The sequence below is a fragment of the Juglans microcarpa x Juglans regia genome, chromosome 5D (genome assembly GCF_004785595.1).
Source record: "Juglans microcarpa x Juglans regia isolate MS1-56 chromosome 5D, Jm3101_v1.0, whole genome shotgun sequence".
Taxonomy (NCBI): domain Eukaryota; kingdom Viridiplantae; phylum Streptophyta; class Magnoliopsida; order Fagales; family Juglandaceae; genus Juglans; species Juglans microcarpa x Juglans regia.
This window is the reverse complement of record NC_054602.1, coordinates 10582016-10602778: the sequence shown is the minus strand read 5'-3', so window position 1 is coordinate 10602778 and position 20763 is coordinate 10582016. Positions and strand designations below refer to the sequence as shown.

General features: G+C 38.2%; 2 protein-coding genes across 5 annotated transcripts; both read left to right on the top strand.

Annotated features, from left to right (window-relative positions):
- Nucleotides 1–2873: 2873 nt before the first annotated feature.
- LOC121265018 (aspartyl protease family protein At5g10770-like) lies at nucleotides 2874–5210 on the top strand. Of its 2 annotated transcripts, none has more exons than XM_041168441.1 (2): nucleotides 2874–3310; nucleotides 3686–5210. In XM_041168441.1, the coding sequence occupies exons 1-2, from the start codon at nucleotides 3235–3237 to the stop codon at nucleotides 4999–5001; spliced, it is 1392 nt and encodes a 463-aa protein (XP_041024375.1). In that variant the 5' UTR covers nucleotides 2874–3234; the 3' UTR covers nucleotides 5002–5210. The 2 variants fall into 2 exon arrangements, with proteins under 2 accessions (XP_041024375.1, XP_041024376.1); XM_041168442.1 differs by having other exon boundaries at nucleotides 2918–3232.
- Nucleotides 5211–15524: 10314 nt separating this feature from the next.
- LOC121265020 (uncharacterized protein At3g52155, chloroplastic) lies at nucleotides 15525–20161 on the top strand. 3 transcript variants are annotated; one of them, XM_041168448.1, is made up of 5 exons: nucleotides 15527–15962; nucleotides 16048–16147; nucleotides 16268–16447; nucleotides 18037–18154; nucleotides 19468–20161. In XM_041168448.1, the coding sequence occupies exons 1-5, from the start codon at nucleotides 15674–15676 to the stop codon at nucleotides 19543–19545; spliced, it is 765 nt and encodes a 254-aa protein (XP_041024382.1). In that variant the 5' UTR covers nucleotides 15527–15673; the 3' UTR covers nucleotides 19546–20161. The 3 variants fall into 3 exon arrangements, with proteins under 3 accessions (XP_041024383.1, XP_041024384.1, XP_041024382.1); XM_041168449.1 differs by lacking the exons at nucleotides 18037–18154; nucleotides 19468–20161 and adding an exon at nucleotides 16928–17498 and having other exon boundaries at nucleotides 15525–15962; XM_041168450.1 differs by lacking the exon at nucleotides 18037–18154 and having other exon boundaries at nucleotides 15526–15962.
- Nucleotides 20162–20763: the final 602 nt, after the last annotated feature.

The window sequence follows — 20763 nt, the reverse complement described above, 5'->3', positions numbered from 1 at the left end:
TTCTAGGAATTGCCATGCACATTATGTGGCTCGCGAGGAATATGATCGCCCAGGCAATGGTCAAAAGAGTCGACGCCACCTACGATATCAAGACTCTATTCGTAAATATAAGGATATGTGATATATATGGGATTTTATATTATTAGGAAAAGAAAAATTATTATTTTTTATAATATTTCAATAGAATTCTAATTATATTATTGATTAATTCTTTTTGAGTATAAGTTATGTGTCTTAAACCTTTCATTAAAAAATTACATCATATACACGACTTAAATGTTAAAATTCTTTTTTTTTTTCTTTTAATTTTCTTTTAAGTACTTTTTTAATATTTTTAATCATTATAAAAAAAATATAATTTTATTAATAATTACTTTCTTAATTATTAAAAAAATTAAATAAAAAAATTAAAATACATGATATAATTGCGCGATAAATTTGATGGATTCCACCAACATTTTTCGTTAAAAAGGTGTGCGTTACGGGTCGCTTCGAAGAAAAACTCGTCCTCAGTCTTTATCTCTCCCATCTCTGTCTTTCACCGAATGATCCAACACAGCTCACAACACTTGCTTTTTCTTTTTCTAACTTTTTCTCCCTTTGCTCGGAAAATCGAAATGAGCCTGATAGAGCACCCACACGTCTTTTCATTTTGAATATCTTTCATTACATTTCTTTTAATTTTTGTCTGAAAGAGTCAGTCAAACCAGCACTTATCTGGAGTTGGAGTTTATGTTGTGGAAAAATTCATTTCCTCCGTCGCCAATATTTTATAAATAATAATAAGATAATAATAAATAATATGTTAATAATAATGAATAATTTATAAATAATTTAATAATATCTTAAAACAATTGTATTCAAATAACATGCTTACATTAGGAACTTTATTTCCTCTATCTCTTTAAATATTTACGATATTCTTCTTATAAACATATAAATCTATATGTTTTATAAGAAGAATATGGTTTATATGGTTTCTTTCATATCTGTGGGAAGCTGTTAACATGTACAGCATTATATCTAGTCATTTTTTTTACTTATCCCTTTTGAGAGTGTATTCTGATATTCTAAAAGTGTAAGTAGTCTCTCACCTTCATTAATGATACGTAGTGCTTCCAATTCCAATTACTTTTGAACCACCCTTTAATATAAAGAGTCTAATTGATCTTGGTATTAACGCTGCTGAGTTGCCTTGTAACATTATTGATAATGTTATCAACATGTTTTTTTAGTAACATAACAGAACCCAGAAAACAATCAAGGTGGGTATATGAGTGACGTATACAGGGGCTACGTGAAATGATCTTTAGGCCTAGTTTGTTTTTATAAATGAAATGAGATGAATTGAGTTAAAAATTAAATAAAATATTATTAGAATATATTTTGTTAATATTATTTTTTTTTTAGCATTTGAAAAAATTAAATTATTTATTTTATTTTGTACGTTAATTTAAAAAAATTATAATAAAATGAGATGAATTGTAAAAAGAAAAGAGGCCTTAGAGCCTCTAAACTCCCCCACTTTGTGCACAACCTCACTGGCTAATTCTTTTAGAGTAAAAGTCATGTGTCTTGAGCCTTTCATTGGGGTGTTACACTATATACATGACTTAAATGTTAAAATTTAATTTATAAGATTCAAGTTTTAAAATTTTTTCAAATCAAATTATGTCACGTAAGCAATGTGTGTTAATGTAGAGAACTTAAAATATTAACTTCTCACTTCCACAACATCTTATCTTCTTCCTTTTATATAGAGTTCATTAAAGTATAAATTGAAGAATGTAAATGAACATTATTGAAAAAATAAAAGTTAATCTTGGTACCCATGTTCTTCGATGTTACATAAACAATAAACATAATTAAAAAAAAATTCTTTAAAAAAAAATTAAATTAAATTAAAAAATTATTTTTTTTCTTGCACACCCATAGGATGATAGAAATAAGGACATTTCATCGTGTCTATTTGGCTATTTTGCATACGGATAATGATACCTTTTAACATCCGTTACTATTCAGTCACTTTATTTTATTTTTTTTTACTCTTTGAATTTGAATTAGAAATATCAGAACATGATATTATTACTTAATTAAGAAAAAAAATTCAATCAAATAACGTAATAATGTAATTTAATTAAAAATAAAATAAATTTTATAAAAATTAAGTCAAAAAGAAAAAGAATGTTAATATGAACAGAGCGACGTGATAATTGCATTCTTTCACAAAATTCAACCACTCCTAGCTTGGGAAATTGATTAGTTAGTTCTGTATCCATTACTGTGGACCCAATTGATAACGGTGTAGGACGTTGACCGCAGAACTAAGTGGAGGATTATTGGAGGAACTTTTGTTGTGGGCCATCTTTGGAAAACAAGACAGCCATCCACTCAAAATGAAAACTCCCTACCAACGCATCGTGTATATGTACAAGAAGTATCCTTTCTATGGTACATGATCAATCAATGCGAATGCATTAGCCGCCCTAGCTGTATGTTCCTTGTGCATGTCATCTTGGCCCCATTCAATTGTGGTTGGAGAGGATCTTTCGGAATCCCCAGACATCATGTGATGGGTTGGGTCCCTTTAATCGACAGGTTAGGTGATGATTCCACTCCCTTACAAATTAACTGGCCTACTTCTTAGGCAGGCATTGTTTTCATTACTTCCTCGGCCTCGTGTTAGGCCATCACTTTCCAAGCCGTTTATATTTCAATAAGTAGAACTTTGTTACTCCTAATCCCACCCCACTTTTAGCGCGCTGTATCTTTCTACAAACTAGTGATGAAGATGATCTTGATAGGTTTGAATGTGCTTTTGAGCTAATTGGAGTGCACCATTAATGATTAAGCTGTTGAAAAATTGATGGCCATGGTGCTCTATCTCTCGAATCAGCTTGAAATTGTGATGAGGCATGGTCATGGTGAATGTTAAGAAGTAATTAGGAATTGCATGAATGGAGTGTTTACAAGTGGAAATTCCAACTAATGGTGATCTGAGTGGATCTACCTGAAAAGCTAATCACCCAACTTATCTTATCAAATGACAAGGGCCCTCATCTAAGTTATAATTACAAAAACTCCCAATACCTATCATCAATATCTATTTTTAAGTTGGAGTTGCAACACATTATCAGGCCAAAGCTTTTGCTTTATCTCGTATGAGCTTTGGTTTTCGATAGAGAACTGCTTGCATAAAATTTATACAGAGTACTTGCTGTGGTACTATAAGGTATGAGGCCAATTTGGTTTCTGGTTTTGTATCTTCTTTTAGCAACACCACCTTCAGTTCTTGCGGAGCTTCATCAAGGCATGTATATATACGTCTCTCTTTTTATGTCAGGCAATTCTACAAAAGAAGGGGTTTCCTTTTATTCTCTGTTTATCATTGTTCAGGCTGTTTTCTTGCTGTTTTTCGGGCTTCTGTGTATTTGTAAATCTCAGGCTTTCACCGGTCCATGGAAAACTGAATATTTGTGATTTATTTGCATAAACCACAACGTAATTCATTGTGTAAATTAAGTTAAAATAATATCTCGAAGTTGTTGTTCTAAGTAATTCTCTCTCTCTCTCTCTCTCTCTGTGGGGCATATACATGCGGGAAATGAAGATCTATATGTATGTTTGTAGCGTAAATGATAGAATTCCATGCAGTTTAAAAGTCTCGTTTATAAAAATTATGCAGAAACTGAGCTGCGCCACAAGCAGCCGGCCGTTCGGCTTGAAATTCATCATGCTCGAGGACATGGCAACTCTTCTTTCAACGCTACACATCCTTTATCCCTCTCTGACTTACTCTCGCGCGATGAGGAACGTGTCATGGCTCTCCAATCCAGACTAGTTGTAAGCAAGGACGCAGGAGGCACGACTTCTGCCTCGTCCTCCAAGGAAGATCCAGCAGGACAAAAATCCATCAACATCCCTTTGAAGGCAGGCCTGTCGATCGGTTCAGGCAATTACTTACTGAAAATAGGCCTCGGCACCCCAGCCAAATACTACACCTTGCTTCTCGACACGGGCAGCTCCTTCTCCTGGCTCCAGTGCCAGCCCTGTTCTGTTTACTGCCATAATCAGGTAGACCCCCTCTTTGATCCCTCACAATCCAAGACTTACAAAAAGCTCACATGCGGCACCTCCCAGTGCTCTTTGCTCACGGAAGCTACCCTCAACAAACCCTTCTGTTCTGCTTCTTCTAATACTTGTATCTACACGGCAAGCTACGGCGATAGTTCCTATTCGATAGGTTATTTGAGTCAAGACTTGCTTACCTTTGCTCCATCTCAGACACTGCCCCTTTTCGTTTATGGTTGTGGACAAGACAACCAGGGATTGTTCGGAAGAACAGATGGTATAGTGGGCTTAGCCCGTGACCGGCTCTCCTTGTTGGGTCAACTGTCTTCAAAATACGGCTATGCCTTCTCCTACTGTCTCCCTGAAGCTTTTACTGCATCTACCGGAGTGGGTTTCTTGTCCCTTGGAGAATCTTCTTTGGCAGCATCTCCGCCGTACAAGTTCACTCCCATGTTGACGGATTCTAAAAACCCAAGTTTATACTTCCTGAGGTTGGCAGCCATAACTGTTGCAGGTGTGCCGCTGAGAGTTGGTGCTTTCCAATACAGGGTTTCTACCATTATAGATTCTGGAACTGTCATAACGCGCCTGCCCACAGCCGTATATACTGCACTGCAGCAAGCCTTTGTAAGTATCATGTCCAAAAGGTACGCGCAAGCGCCAGCGTATTCCATATTGGATACTTGTTTCAAGGGGAGTCTCAAAAGCTTGTCTTCGGTGCCCCAAATTCAATTCATATTCCAAGGAGGAGCTGACCTCACACTTAAACCTTCCAATATCCTCATAGAAGCTGACAAAGGCATTGCATGCCTGGCCTTTGCAGGTAGTTCCCAAATTGCCATTATTGGGAATCATCAACAGCAGACGTTTAAGGTAGCCTACGATGTCACCAGGTCCAGAATTGGTTTCGCTGCTGGTGGATGCCATTGATGAGTAATGACTTTGTTATGATGACTATATGTTGATAAGATGGTGCTGAATATATACGAGGAAAAAAATAATAATCTCTCGTATTTCTAAGACATATAAAGGTATTGGCAAATAAAGCTTGGCCTGCATGGATGGCTTGTATTGCTCAATTGTACATGTGAAATGATTATTGAATGTTGTGAAATTTGTAGTAAAATTACTTTCAACTAGTTATTGTAAACTTGAATTGCAATATATCCTAGCTAGAATCTGCAGGATTTGTTTCTCACTTGCAAATTATAGCATGCAATGCAGATGGAGTTTCTTTTATTGGTTTGCTGAGAAAGTATTTCAATTTCTTATACCCTCTCTTGCAACTGCTGACCATAAACTGCTAATTACACATGGAATCCAATGCACTTAAAACCAAACTTCCGCCGGTGGAAGATGTCAGATAATTCCTTGGAAATCCTACAAAATCAGTTCGTTCATTTTCCTCTGTCAGATGGTTGGAACTTCATCTGGGTTGGGATCCTATTGGCAATTCCATTAGAGATCAGATTACTGAAAGAACAAGGTTGTTTCTTTTATTCATATAAGACTACTGAAAAATTAAAGAAGCAGATAATATATTCAAAATAAATTTACTTATTTCCAGAATATCGTTCAAAATTCCTCCTTTTCATCAGATCTAGGATGTGATATTGGTTCCAATGGATAACTGTAACAATAAGATTTTCATTCAAAAATACGTTTTTTGAGTTGTTTCATGGATTTTGGAACCAGAACAGAGGAATGCACCAAGATTTTTTAGTCAGAAGATGACAACGGGTCTTGAGATTTTTTTCAAATTCTTGTACTAAAGATGGAAAAGAAATCCATAGCTCACATGTCAGGATAAACTTAATAACTATACTTTTATTCAAAGTGTGAACGTTAGATCCTTTCTGGGTCATCTATCTTTGACAGATAATTCATTGTTCTTCATAGCCACCTTTGACTAACCTGCTCCAGTCGCAGAATCACGAAACTAGAGGCCGTATGAGACTATCTACCTTTTTCTTAAACACTAATGCCTGCAAGTGCTGCAATATCTTCAATGATTACATGAAAGATTCAGTGCTCCACATATGTTTCAAAGTCGTAACAGAGTTGGTCGAGCACTGCAGAAGTTAGTGGAGCGGAGGCTGGAGGTGAGGAAGAGGAAATTTAACCAGAAAAAGTTTTCTAATTCCCCCCTTAGATTCTCGGACTTCGGAATTTCAGTGGTGTGAAAAACGATTAGAAACAAAGCAAAATAAACACAAAGAAAATCAATTATATGACACCGAATTAATGTGGTTCGACAATGTGTCTATATTTATAGAGCTGCAAAGGATTTTATTATACTGAGGAATTACAAAATATATTTTAGATCGAAATCTCACTCTCAATAACACTCAGAACCTACTAAACTGTTTATTAAGTACATATTTATAGTGTCACACGACGAAAATCTTAATTTTTACTTTTCTGCATTATTCTCTCAAGCGCGTCTCAAACGAACTCTCTATTCTATACTCACTCGAGTGACCTGTCAAGCGTGACAATGTTTGTAAAACCACCACAGTTTTGGTGGAGTTCGAATGTATTATAAATATACAAGTGTAGCTATACAAGTAAGGAAAGAATAATGAAAGATTACAACGTTACAAACCAACAATTAAGGGTCAACTATTACAAAGAAGGAATGATGTCTAAGAATCAGGAGAGGATTCTGAGGAATCCTTAACACCCCCCGCAAGCTAAGCGTGGGATTAGAGCACACACGTAGCTTGGATCGAAAGAACGTGAAGAGAGGTCGTGAGACACTCTTTGTAAAGACATCAGCAACTTGAAGTGTGGTAGGAATATGTTGAGTGCGGATTCGACCAGCGACCACCAGTTTTCGAAGAAAGTGATAGTCCAGATCAATGTGCTTAGAGCGCTTGTGAGAGACGGGATTGGAGCTTAAGAAGATGGCACTCTTGTTGTCACAGAGAAGAAGCGGACGAGCTGGAGTGGAAACACGCAGGTCACGAAGAAGATGGTCTAACCATAGAACTTCAGCAGCAGTGGAAGCCAAGGCACGGTATTCAGATTCACAACTGGAGCGGGACACGATGGGTTGCTTTTTGTCACTCCAAGAGACAAGATTGTCACCCAAGTAGATAGAGTAGCCTGAAGTAGAGCGTCGAGTGTCAGGACAACCGGCCCAATCAGCATCAGAATAGGCAGTAATACTAGCAGAGGAGGAGGCAGTGAATGATAAACCAAAGTGAAGAGTGCCTTTGACGTAACGAAGGATGCGCTTTACAGCCTGAAAATGTTCATTAGTAGGAGTATGCAAATATTGGCTGACAGAATTGACCGAGTGGGCAAGGTCAGGGCGAGTAATAGTCAGATATTGCAGTGCACCACCAAGAGAGCGATAGAGAGTAACGTCCTCAAATGGAGAACCATTGGAGGAGAGGTGCTGGGCAACAACCATAGGAGTTGTGACAGGTTTGCAATCAAGAAGCTGAGCGCGCGCAAGGACATCGCGTGCATACTTGGTCTGGCTGAGAAAAAGACCTGTAGAGGTGGAAGTGGCTTCGAGACCCAAAAAATAGCTAAGGGAACCCAAATCCTTGGTGGCAAATTCGGAGTGAAGCTGCTGAATGAAGTGGTTGAGAAAAGACACATTATTGCCAGTGAGAATAATGTCATCAACATACAGTAAGAGATAAATGATGTGCTGCTGGCGATGAAGAATGGATAAGGATGTATCCGCACGACTACAAGTGAACCCAAGCTGCAAAAGAAATGAGCTAAAACGCTGAAACCAAGCACACGGAGCTTGCTTGAGACCGTAAAGGGCCTTCTTGAGTTTGCATACATGATGAGGGAAGCGGGGATCAACATAGCCAGGAGGTTGCTCCATATAAACATGTTCCTGCAAGATGCCATTGAGAAAAGCATTTTTAACATCAAGTTGGCGAAGAGGCCAACCATAAGTGACAGCCAAAGAGAGCACAACACGGACAGTTGAGGCTTTGACCACTGGACTAAAGGTATCGGTGTAATCAAGTCCAGGAAGCTGAGTGTAGCCTTTGGCAACAAGACGGGCCTTAAGGCGGTCAACAGAGCCGTCAGATAGATACTTGGTGCGAAAGACCCATTTAGAACCCACAATGTTCGTTTTGGGAGGCCGAGGAACAAGATCCCAAGTGCAGTTATCACGAAGAGCTTTAACCTCTTCATCCATAGCAGCAAGCCATGCAGGATTTTTAGCAGCAGATTTGAAACCGCGAGGCTCAGATGTAGTAAGAAGAGCATGTAAGAGACCCGAGACATGATGACTGAGGTAGGTAGGGTACCGTGGTCGGAAAACGCCTGCCTTAGCTCGAGTGACCATTGGGTGAGAAGAGGAAGGTACGGATGAAGTACTAGAAGCTGGAGCATCAGACGACGGCGGAACCTGTACTGGAGAGTCATGAGCAAGAGGCTCAGTAGAAACCTGCATAGGCTCAGAAAAAGAGTCAGAACATAGTCGACATACATGAGGCCCAGACCGAGAATGCGGATCAGATAAAGTTGTGGGGGCAATGGGGTAGGAGGTGGGGGAAGATCATGTGTTTGCATGGGTTCAAGAAAACAGGAGAGATCAATGGATGCAGGAGGTTGGGCGATAGAAGTGGGTAGGAGTGGAAAATTTTGTTCATCAAATTTGGCATGATGAGTGACGTAGATTTTAGAGGTGAGGGGATCTAGACAGCGGAAGCCTTTATAGGAAGGACTATATCCTAAAAATAGACAAGGAATGCTGCGAGGAGAAAATTTGTTAGTGGCATAGTCACGTAAACAGGGATAAACTCGACAACCAAAAGGATGAAAGTTGGTGTAAAGAGGAGGTTTACCGTGTAAGACTTCAAACGGAGAAATACCGCCAAGAAGTGGGACGGGCAACCGGTTAATGATATAAGTCGCAGTACTAAAAGCGTCAACCCAATAGCAAGTGGGTACACGGGAATGAAATAAGAGCGCAAGGCCCATTTCAGTCACGTGGCGATGCTTGCGCTCAGCGCGTCCATTTTGGGAAGGAGTGTAGGGACAAGACATTTGGTGATGAATGCCGGAAGAGCGGAGTTGAGATTGGAAACGATTGCTACAAAACTCAGCACCACCATCACTCTGAAAAATTTTAATTTTGCAAGAGTATTGATTTTTCACAAACGACTGAAATTGGAGAAAGATGTCAATAAAATCAGATTTAAATTTCATAGGATAAAGCCATGTAAAGCGTGAGTGGTCATCAACAAAAATGACATAATGAGTGAAACCCATTTTAGATTTAACAGGGGCCGGGCCCCATATGTCACAATGAACAAGACCTAAAATTGAGGTGGATCGAGTAACATGAGTGGAGAAAGGAAGCTTATGGCTTTTCGCAAATTGACACGTAGCGCAAATAGCAGGATTAGGCAAAATAGAAGTAAGAGATAACTGTCCCTTTTTATTTAATAATGAAATGATTGAATGATTAACATGCCCAAGACGCGCATGCCATAGATCATACGACGCCGTAAGAGCAGATTTATTAAGGACAGAAACAAAAGCATCATTGCCACGCTCTAGTACATAGAGACCGCCATCACGTCTTCCGGTTGCCACCACATTTCTTGTGATCTTGTTCTGAATGACAAAAGAAGAGTTAGTAAAGATGACTTGAAGAGGAAAGTCGGAAGTCAACTTACTAATGGAAAGGAGATTTTGTTGTGAGGTGGGGAACTAATAAAACATCAAGCAATTTTAAATTGGGAGAAGGGTGAGAAGTACCCGTGTGAGTGATGGGTAAGGACGCCCCATTACCCACGACCACTTTATCCTTACCAAGATATTGCTCGGAAGTGTCAAGTGCAGTTGGATCTGGCGTCGTGTGAGCGGAGGCACCCGTGTCAAGATACCAGTCGGAACTGGAGGAACCATCAGCAAGAGAACAATGTTGTTGAAAGGCTTCAGCAAGCTAGGCAGATGGTTCCGCACGATCATAACGATTGCGGCATCGATCTGTAGTATGGCCCTCTGTTTTGCAGATTTGGCAGCGAGGAGTGTATGGGCGACGAGAGCGATTGTTTGAAGGGTGGCCACCAGATTGAGACCCACCCGTGCTACCATTGAAGCCACTTTTGGAGCGCCGAGTGCCAGTGGAACGGGACTGACCGCCACGACCAGAGGGGCGGTTTGCCAGGAAAGCTGCATGGGAAACAGAGTGAGTCTCAAGAGATTTTTGAAATAAATCATAGCTTTCGACTAGAGGAACCAAATCATGGAAAGAGGGCAGTGGCGTGAGAGCCATCTGCGTGGAGGAGAAACCAGCGAACTCGGTGCCGAGAGCACGAAGAAACCAATGGGACTTGTCGATTTCATCAACTGGACGTCCAATGGCCATTAACTGGTCACAGAGTCCTTTGAACGCACGGGCAAACTCAGAAATAGGTCGGTTTCCTTTCTTCATGAGTTGTAGTTCATCCTTCAAATGCAACTCACGAGTTTTGAAGCCGTGACTGAAGGCACGTTTGAGTGCAACCCATACATCCCGAGAGGTTACGTGACCCACAGCGGCTGCCATGGCTTCTTCAGAGAGGGAGGACAGCAACAGGCTGAGGATCCTCTGATCTTTGAGTTTCCATTCCAGAAACTTGGGGTTGGGCATGGAGGTGCCATCTGTGGGGTGAGGCAGTGTTTCAGATGGTTTGGTGAATGAACCATCAACGAAACCGAGACAATCTTGGCATTGAAGCAAGGGCATAAGCTGGCTTTTCCAGAGTAAATAATTGGTTGCCGAGAGCTTAATGGTGACCATGTGAACCATGGTATTGAAGGAAAGAGGTTCGGCCATGAGAAGAAAAAAGAATATGTCGGAAGTGATTCCTATAGGGCTCTTGATACCATGACAATGTTTGTAAAACCACCACAGTTTTGGTGGAGTCCGAATGTATTATAAATAGACAAGTGTAGCTATACAAGTAAGGAAAGAATAATGAAAGATTACAACGGTTACAAACCAACAATTAAGGGTCAACTATTACAAAGAAGGAATGATGTCTAAGAATCAGGAGAGTATTCTGAGGAATCCTTAACAAAGCGAACTTTCTATCTAGTATTTTTGTTGATCGTAAATAGTGTCAAAATTTTTTTGCCTAACCCTCAGCAATTATGGCCTAAGCTTCGTTGAAAATCTATCACAAATAACAAAATCATAATGCATTTTGCCGTGTCGAGTCATCAAATTGGGCCGATGCACTAACAAAATCAAGTTCCACAAACTAAACATTAAGCAAACTTATCAAAGATAGGCTTCCATCTTATTCAAAAGGTATGCTGATCATCTTTGGGGTATACTAATCTCTCGCTTGGCCACTTTGTTTCGTCCGAATCTTCCATTGAAGTTAGTGAAGTATACCTATACCGCATATGCTTGGCTACTTTAGGTTTTGAGAAAAACATGGTCTCCTTGAAATCCGGGTTGGAGGCGAGGGTTTTTCAAACAACATCGAGCACTGAGCATTAAGGCTACTTTTGGATATTGAGAATACTTGAGAAGTGTTGAGAATATTTATAAATAATAGTAAAAAAATAATAAAAAAGTAATAATAGAATAATAAATAGTAAGTAAAAAGTAATAAATAGTAAATAAATAGGTAAAAAATAATAATAAAATAAAGAATAATAGTGAAAGTATTTAAAATACTCTTGATATCCAAAGGTAACCTCAGTAATGCGGAAGAGAGCCTTACCATATATATTTATTATAGCATAGGCACGGGTACAGGTGGATTGCACACTCACTTATCCTTTTTTATTCAAAGATGCTACCTAATCCTCTTTTTGAATTAAACAGACAAGAACAAGCCATCTCCACTAAAATTACTCAAATATCTCTGTGTATTCACGAAAATATTCACCAATCCATTTGAACAAATCTGTGAGATCTTAATATTTCAATTATTTAAACAAATGAACATATAAAGTAAAGAAATAAATTATTTGACACAATTGGTGACAAATGAAAACCCTGTAAATAACTCTTTAAAGGTAAAATCCTACAGAATTGTCAAACTCAGAAAAATCAATTTTATTATTTGAAAATTAAATTACAAGTAAATTTCAATTACAAAACATTTGTCAATTGACATTTCTACTTGACCAGACAAATGACACATTTGTCTTCTACCGAAGAGTAGCTCGAACCTTTTACGATCTTCAAATATTGATTTTTCTCCTAGAACTCCAGAGAGTGAAACTCGACCCATCAATTCTATAATATGGAGCACGATCACATTCTTTGATAGAAATAATATGAAAATTCTCTAAGGAATTTTCTCATCAAAATATGCACTGTAAAGTGTTCTAGAAAATATCTAGATTTGAATTCTTACAGATCATAACCAGTAGAATCCTTTAAATAAGTAATCTGAAAAAAGTTTTAGTTCCAGTAAAACTCTTGCTGACGGTCACGAAGACATCTTCTGACGGAATACTGACATTTCGCGATAACTCTTCACTGTAGAAACTAGTTTCAGTTCAACCTCTTCTCTGAATAAGTGCAAATTTCTTGATATTCGATTTTCACACTTATTACTTATGTAAACAATCTCTAATACCTCCTAGATAAATTTAATATTGTTATAGATAAAGTCAATAAATAATTTACATTCATCCAAAATTACCAACTTAATGATAGGATAAACTCTATCATTTTAGTCACTTAATCCTATCCAAACTTATCAACTTAATCACCTAGTCCTAACCAAACTTTTACATCTACATCCACTCACTCCTCTCCTCTTCTCGGTGTATTTTGTTCCCAATTCACAAACAGCTCCAAAGTTCAAACACTAAATGAGAGCCAATCATTAGGGGAGTCTCTAAAATCTTGTAGTTTCGAAGTTCTATGTTAATCTGTTAGAAAAAAAAAATGTATTACATCTAACGCATGTAAAAAAGTGTTTTTTAGAGTGTAAGTGTAATGCCAGCTTGTTCTAAGATCAAGAATGGCTGAAAACTCCTAATATATGCCTCAGAGGCTTGAATCTGTCTGTTACCCTCCCAAAGAGTCTCGTCCCTCATTTATATATAAATATGGGGCACTGTACACCTTTGTACGCATTTCTCAGTCTCCTTTTAATTTGCAAGTTGATTTGGGATTTAATTTTTGGTGTCTGGGCATCAATTTCTGCTCAGAAAATCATTGGTAAGAGGTTAATACTTCCATAGCATTTATAGATACAGGTTTTTTCGTCCTAGTTTTCCCAACATGCAGGGAAGTTCATATGATGTTCCTGGTTCCCAACATAATTTTCTTTATAAAACTTGTTTGCAGATTCAAGACTTCATGTTACGGATTCATCACTACGATCTCTGTTCCTATTTTCCACATTTCTAAGCATGCCCAGTTACTGAGTCCTTCTTTCATGTATCTACCTGTCCTATTTCCCTTGATCCAGTTGCTTAGATATACAGGGTTCTACCCTTTAAAATGGGATGCATATCTTCAAAATTCGTGGCCAGGTCAATCCTTCTTTCTTGCGACTCCAATGAAGGGCAAAACCCGAGTTTGAAGAGGACAGCCATTGGCGTTCCTGAGCTGGAGGAATTAAACTTCTCCTGTGATGGAGGCGACCACTATCTTGCTCTTGTCCGCGCTGCTAACATGGTAGTCAACAAACTCCATTCTCGGGATTCCAATTCAAACTCATGTTCCAAACCGGATATTGGACCTGCTAGAATTGAGACTATGAACACCCGGGAGATTATGGCAAGTCTAGATCAAGGAGTGGTAATACATGCAAAACCAGCCCCAGAAGTAGTCGAATCCATTGATATTGATCTTGCCGCGAGGTGGTCTAAAAGTTGTCATTGGTTTCCAGAGCATGGAGTGTCTTCCATTGCCATGGAGATTCCTGATGATATGAAAGAAGATAAATCTTATTGGAGTTATAAGGGTATGGCCCGCAGCAAGAGTGTCCACACAATGGAGGAGTATGAAGCAATGCTAGAAACTATAGGGTCTGGTGTGCAGCAAAGATGGCTCGATGGCAAGGATTACAGTTCAGGCATCAACACGCACTTTCTTGGTTCCAAGACTTCATTGAATATGTCTCACCATGCTGAGGGTAAAGAAGAGTCTAGTTTGCAGGAAATGAAACAATCATTCTTACAGGATGAAGCTTTGGTGCATGAGAATACTACTAAGAATTTCTTGAGATCAGAAACAGAAACCAAGGAGGTAATGCAAAGTTCTAACTGCTCCAGCTCAAGTCCAGGTCAAGAAAACCAAGAAGTGATCCCAAGTTCTCATAGCATCTCTGAGAAAGGATTGAAAAGAAAGGCTCTTGCCAAGGGACTAGAATTACTGAGAATCCCTCTAACCTTTGAATTCCCAGCAAATTTAAGTCCTAGGGAGTGGCTGCATATTGGGGGTCAAGTCTCCTCACCTGCATCCTATATCACCCCAAAGTTTGGTAGCTATTCTTTACCAATTCATGGGACTAGAAGTGAATGCAATGAGGACTTCATCTTCAATCCAGAATTGGTGGCTGCCTATGAGCAATGCATGCACCAACTTGAAGCAGAAGAAGAAAGCCTTCTCAAGCAAATTGTGGAGAGTTCAGATGAAGACTGTACCAAAGATGAGCATGCCAAAGAAGAGATCCTATTCCACTGAGAAGACTAGGTGTATGTAGTTCACAATCGCTCCCCATTAGTAGAGACATGCCAAGAAGAATCAATAATATACTACAAATTTAGCAGTAAACAAATGTCCAATTTATACACTATCGTTTGTTTTCATAAAACTTATCAACTCATCTCATCTAATCATTATAACTTTTTCAAATTCTCACGCAAAATAGTATAAACAATTCAACTTTTTTAAATCTCAAATAAAAAATAATATTAAAAATATATTTTATGACAATATTTTATTCAATTTTCATTTTTTATCTCAACTCATCTTATCTCATCTGCGAAAACAAACGAGTTTCCTTCTTAACACCATAAAATAAAAAGAAAAAAAACTGCTTCTTAACACCATCCCCTCCTATTAAATATAGGGAATTTATTGTCTTTTAATCCAAGAAAAATATCTACAAGTTGGGATTGTAATAAAATCGTGCCATATAGAGGATTAGTATTTAAAGATTTATTTGTTTTATTGGGTTTCGATTTTAAAAAATAATTACGAGAAATAGTGATTTACATCTTGGATTTTATCATCACCGATCACATTAGTTGATGTGTCTATTTTAAATAAATTTTATTTAAATATTTGAATTTTGAGATCACTTAAATATATATATATATATATATCAGTTGATATAATTAAAATGCCAAATTTAAAATAAAAAATAAAATTACTCTGTAACTGTTTTTGTTTTTTTTTTTAATGAATAGAGATGCTCAAATTCTAGCGGGCAGGCCCAATTACCTGATGAACTTGCCGGGCAGGCCCAATGACATTCCCCACACAAATTCACCGTCGTTTGAGAAATCTCTGGTGTCTGGTCTGTGAAAGTTGGATTAGAAGGAGGCTAAGGAAGAGGAAGAAGCAGAGCTCTATTCACTATTGTGTCTCTGAAATTTGCTGAAAGCAGTACAACTCCATAGCCGCTTGCTTTCTGCTTGTATCAGTATGAATGCCGTTTTAGCAGTTTGTAATATAGGTATAGTAGAACCCATTTCCACTTCTCTAATTTCAACCTTCCCCGTTTGGCGGCCCAAAGCTTCAATCATCCGTTTCAGAAGAAGAAGAAGAAGGTACCCTAGCATTAGATTGCTCGCTCGAGCATCTCTGGCAACCGAGCCAGTGGAAGGCCAAGCTCCGTCGCCATCGGAATCGGAATCCGAATCGAAATCTGTTGCTCGTCGCCTCATTCTGCTTCGTCATGCCGAGAGTTCCTGGGAACGTCCTTCCCTGCGAGGTAGCTCTTTGTTCGTTTTTTAAGTTCCTACGGGTTCTGGTATTCGAGACTAGAATCGGACTGAGACTTACTCTTCCATTCACAGATCATGACCGCCCTCTGAGTAAAGCTGGACAAGCCGATGCTGTCATAGTTTCTTACAAGCTCCAACAGTTGGGTTGGATCCCTCAACTCATTCTTTCTAGGTTAGGATTTCCTCTTTTCCTGCAGCCTTTTATTTTTATTTTCTCTTACATTATCATATTAAATGACTTCTGAACTTTGATTTTCTAGTTTTGGAGTTCTTACTCGGTGAATTGGTGCAGTGATGCAGTGCGAACGCGGGAGACGCTTAAGATAATGCAGGAACAAGCCCCAGGATTTCTTGATGCTGAGGTGCGTTTTATTTCAAGCTTTTATTCCATTGCTGCAATGGATGGGCAGACTGCTGAGCATCTTCAGCAGACTATCTGTAGATATTCAAGGGATGAGATACTTACGATAATGTGAGTTCTGCTCACTTTATGAACTTCTTCATTATATTTAGTGAAATTGTTTGACCCAGAAATGTATTCATTCGTTTTGTAATTGCATCGTGTTTAGGAGTGTTTCGTTCTGATTTCCGTAAAACTCATAACGACCAGTGAGTCTGTTCAAGTTTGCATGTGGAAGCAGCTATGACGAGCTCCCTTCATAGTTAGTTCCCGGGAGCACTCAATTATAATTGAATTACCTCCTACGCCAAAGCATAACTGTAGGAAGACCCTCAAAGCATAACTGAAGGAAAACATCGATCGCATATATTAAAACATATATATTAAAGCATACATGCTGATCAAAGTCGATTTTTTTTCTTTCTTTTAACTTGTTTGGCTCACATAAGAGCATTTTCATTGACTGGACAACATCAGGAGATCTTAACAAACCTTGAGTTGATTTTTCACTTGTTGGGTTGTGTATTGACACGATAGAATGGCATGTGCTAGGTTTTATGAATTAAAATCCTACATCCAAAAGGAGATTTCACGGAAGTTCCTACGACAACACCCTCATGGTGACCAAATTCATTGTATCTTACAGCTTATAATGGTGTCGATTCAAGCTTTATGGACATAGCTCCATTGTACAGGCTGGATTGATTCTTCAAGTTTCACTGTGGACATAATAGTTAGATTTGGATTCATTTACTTGGAATATTGAATGCACGTTTAAAATATCTACAGTTTGTATTTAATGCTGGCTAAAATTTTATCCACTCCTGTTTGGCGGTTTAAAGTGAGAATCTTTCAGGCAAGTTTGGAGTTCAAAAGATGAACTATACATGGCCTTTCTTTCTGTTTTTGGTAATATGCTTTCAGGAATTTTTTTTTTATGATAAGTAAAAGTTTATTAATACCAATAGGTGTAGCCAAGTACACATCCCAAGTACACTGGATGTATACAAGAGAAAAACACCTAGTTGGGGTGCAGAAATAGATACAAGGAACATTACGCCCATCTAGGAAAATGAACCTAACAAAGCCCTAGCCCAAGCCCAAGCCCAAGCCCAAAGACGCGCCTGACCCAAACCACCACCAATGCACCAATGCCTATCCCACCAAACCAGGTTTTACCCCGCTGTAAATTCCTCAACACACTCCTCAATACTTGTAAACTCCGAACAGGCATACTAAAAATATACAATTAGTTCTATCTTCCCTTTGGTCCTCTCTTGACTTGAACTACCTCCCTTAGCATTATAGTTGATTGTCCAAGTAAGACGCTTTAACTCTCTGCTCTTCTTAGATCTTGATTTTGCACCAAGTACATGATTCAGGAAATTTAAATGTATGGTATAATCAATTTTTTCATAAGTACTATGATCTCTTTACCGAGGAAAAGAGCCAAAGATGGTAAAATGTTCAGAAATATGGTCCTTGACATGATGTTTATCCTCATTGAACCTTATTAGGACCCATCTAGCTCAAAAGCTAAATTGTTAGGAAGTAGATCAACAATGCATATCGAGGGTAACTCTGGAAAGTGTCAAATATATCTTTATACTCTATCATTATTAAGCATAAATTTGATGTTTGATTATCTAGTAATAATATAGGTGTATGGGACATAATAGAGGATGGGAAGAGGCTGCCTCAATGTTCACAGGTGCCTCTGTAGAATTGAAGACATGCAATGCTGCTTTGCTTGAAGCTACTGGGAAAACTTGGGAAGAGGTTTGGCTTCTTTTTGTTGATGAATATATTTTTGAGGAAGTTGTATGGTTGTTTCATTTTGTGTTTAATTAAAGAATGAGTTTTTTGACTGAAATGAATGAGTTAATTATTCCCCTAGCGTGCCTATGTACATTGGATGTAAAAGCACTCACATCAAGGTTCTAAAATTTTAAAATAAGGAAATGAAATCCTTAAGCCCCATTTGGGTTGAGAAACCATCTCAACTTATCTCATCTCATCACATCATTACAACTTTCTCAAATTCCCACACAAAATACAATAAACAATTTAACTTTTTCAAATCCCAAAACATAATAATATTAAAAAATAATATTATAACAATATTCTATTCAACTTTTAACTTTTATTTAAAACCATCTCTTCTTATCTCACTTCTAAACGGGGGCTAAATGAAAATGGTGAACTATAACTCTTAAAAGGCTCAATTAGACCTTTAGGCCTCAAATCTGTTTGCCTTACAATGGCATTTTTTGAGAAATGTGAGGTTATTAGTAGGATGGGTTTTTGCATGCAGTGAATGAATGAGTTCTAAAATCAAGGTAGAGTGGCCCTTAAATGTCCACACCAAAGAAGAAAAGTAACACCACAACATTGCATCCGTAGTAGACTCCCAAAGCCCGGAATCAGTCACTCAATATTGAAGATGTTGAATTTTACCCAAAGTATCGGTGCCATCTCACAAATCTGAATATGACACGCCACCATAAAGATTACATCTTAGAGAAAATTTGGATCTGAGGAAAAACTCATTGAACACCAATGCCAATGAATTGGAGATGAGAGGAAACAAACGAGGCTGATATGAGCTCAAGGGGGTAGGTTAGACAGGGGGACTGTGGGAGTAGGGAGAGGATACAAGGGGTGGAAAGTGTAGAAGGTAATGGGGTAATGAGCAAGAGGCTACTTTCTTCTTCTTCGGTTGATTTGTTGGAGTTTATGAATTTGAGCTTGAGGTTGACTTTCTGCGAAAACCTTACACCTGGAGATGGAAGTACATGGCTGAAAAGGATGCCTTAAAAAACTTCCAGAAGCGCTCCTCCATTCATGTCCTTAGAAATGTTGCAGGCTTCAATTCATTACATAACCTATTTTTTAAAATGGATTTATTCATTCAACTTTTTTTTGTTCTTAATTGTTCTGCTCAGATGTCTTTAAATGAACAGGGCTTCGGCACTGTTTAATAAAAGTTCTAGAGTAGATATGATCAGCTTTTCTTTAGCCGGCCCATATAAAAAAAAAAAATTCTTTCCCACATGTCTCACTCTTTCTGTAACTCTGTTTGATATACGCAGGCATTTGCATTGGCAGGACTTGGTGGGTGGAAGCTTCAGGGCATAGTGAAACCAAGTAGTAGCCTAGAGAAGTTTTGAATGCTAGTACTAGTAACGACCCAACACCCCAGTATCATCCGCCTTCCATCCCCACCCCAGAAACAGAAAAAATACATTTTCTTTACTAGCTATTGTTGGTTCAACTGTTCTAAACCACCTCATTCCATTTTCTCCTTTTCCGAGTCTTCCATGAATGTAGGTTATAAGTTAGAATGAACATTTAGCATTCTGCAAAGTTGGGAACGATGGTAAACCAAAGCTAAGTTACTAAAGATGACATCCCCGTCTGCATGCAGTCATTTGTTGTAATAAATTGGAGATCTTGGTGAAGACTTTGCAAGGCCAACATTGAGTAGGAACCTTCTTTGTGCCAGGGATGAGGCATCCTATCTCAACAAAGGAGATAGACAGAATTGCTAATTGAAGAACCAAGCAAGATTAATGTCAGATTATTTGATTCCACTGCTTCCCGTTCTATAGAAGAGATCATGACTTGCAATTGGTTCAAGTGCTAGGATCTCCCTGCTTCATTGCATGTCTTGATTTATCTAACTATTGAGATGACAACTTGAATGCATTCACTGTATATACCTCTACCTGGATGCTTTTATTGAAAGCTAAGCCCCGATAATGAGAAGATATGCATCTTTGTAAATATGCCAATTGCCAATGTTACTTGTTTGGAGCAGATATTTCATTCTCTTTGAAACCTTAATAGCCGGGATAGGTGCCATCAAGGAGATCTTGGCAAGCAAGCCTAAACTAAACACTCTACTTCTTCTTCTTCTTCTTCTTCATCTTCATCTTCTTCTTCTTTTCCTTTTTTGGTATATTGTGGGCACTTGAGGCTTATTACGATGTTTATAGGTTTCACGAGAGCAATAGCTCGTATCGAGTGATTTTCAAACAATATAACATTTTAAACAAAGTGGATTATGATTATCCAGGGCAAGGTAATGATATAAAGCAAAAAGGGTCTCATTCTGGAAATTAGAAGCAAGATGGTAAAGTATGGATTCATGAGGAGATGAGCGTGATCGGTAATAAATAGCACTAGAATGAATTGATGGATGAAACTACAATAACCAAAGCTATTTGTGGACTCTTCTTTCTTACCATTAAATGCATTATTTAGAATTTAGTTCCGTTAGCAAGTGCTACCAACATTCCTAAATGCCAGGCAAGGCCTTTTCCCGGCGAGTAAATATATTCATTATTTTTTTTTTTTATCATCTTCTCAGTATTTTATGATATGTT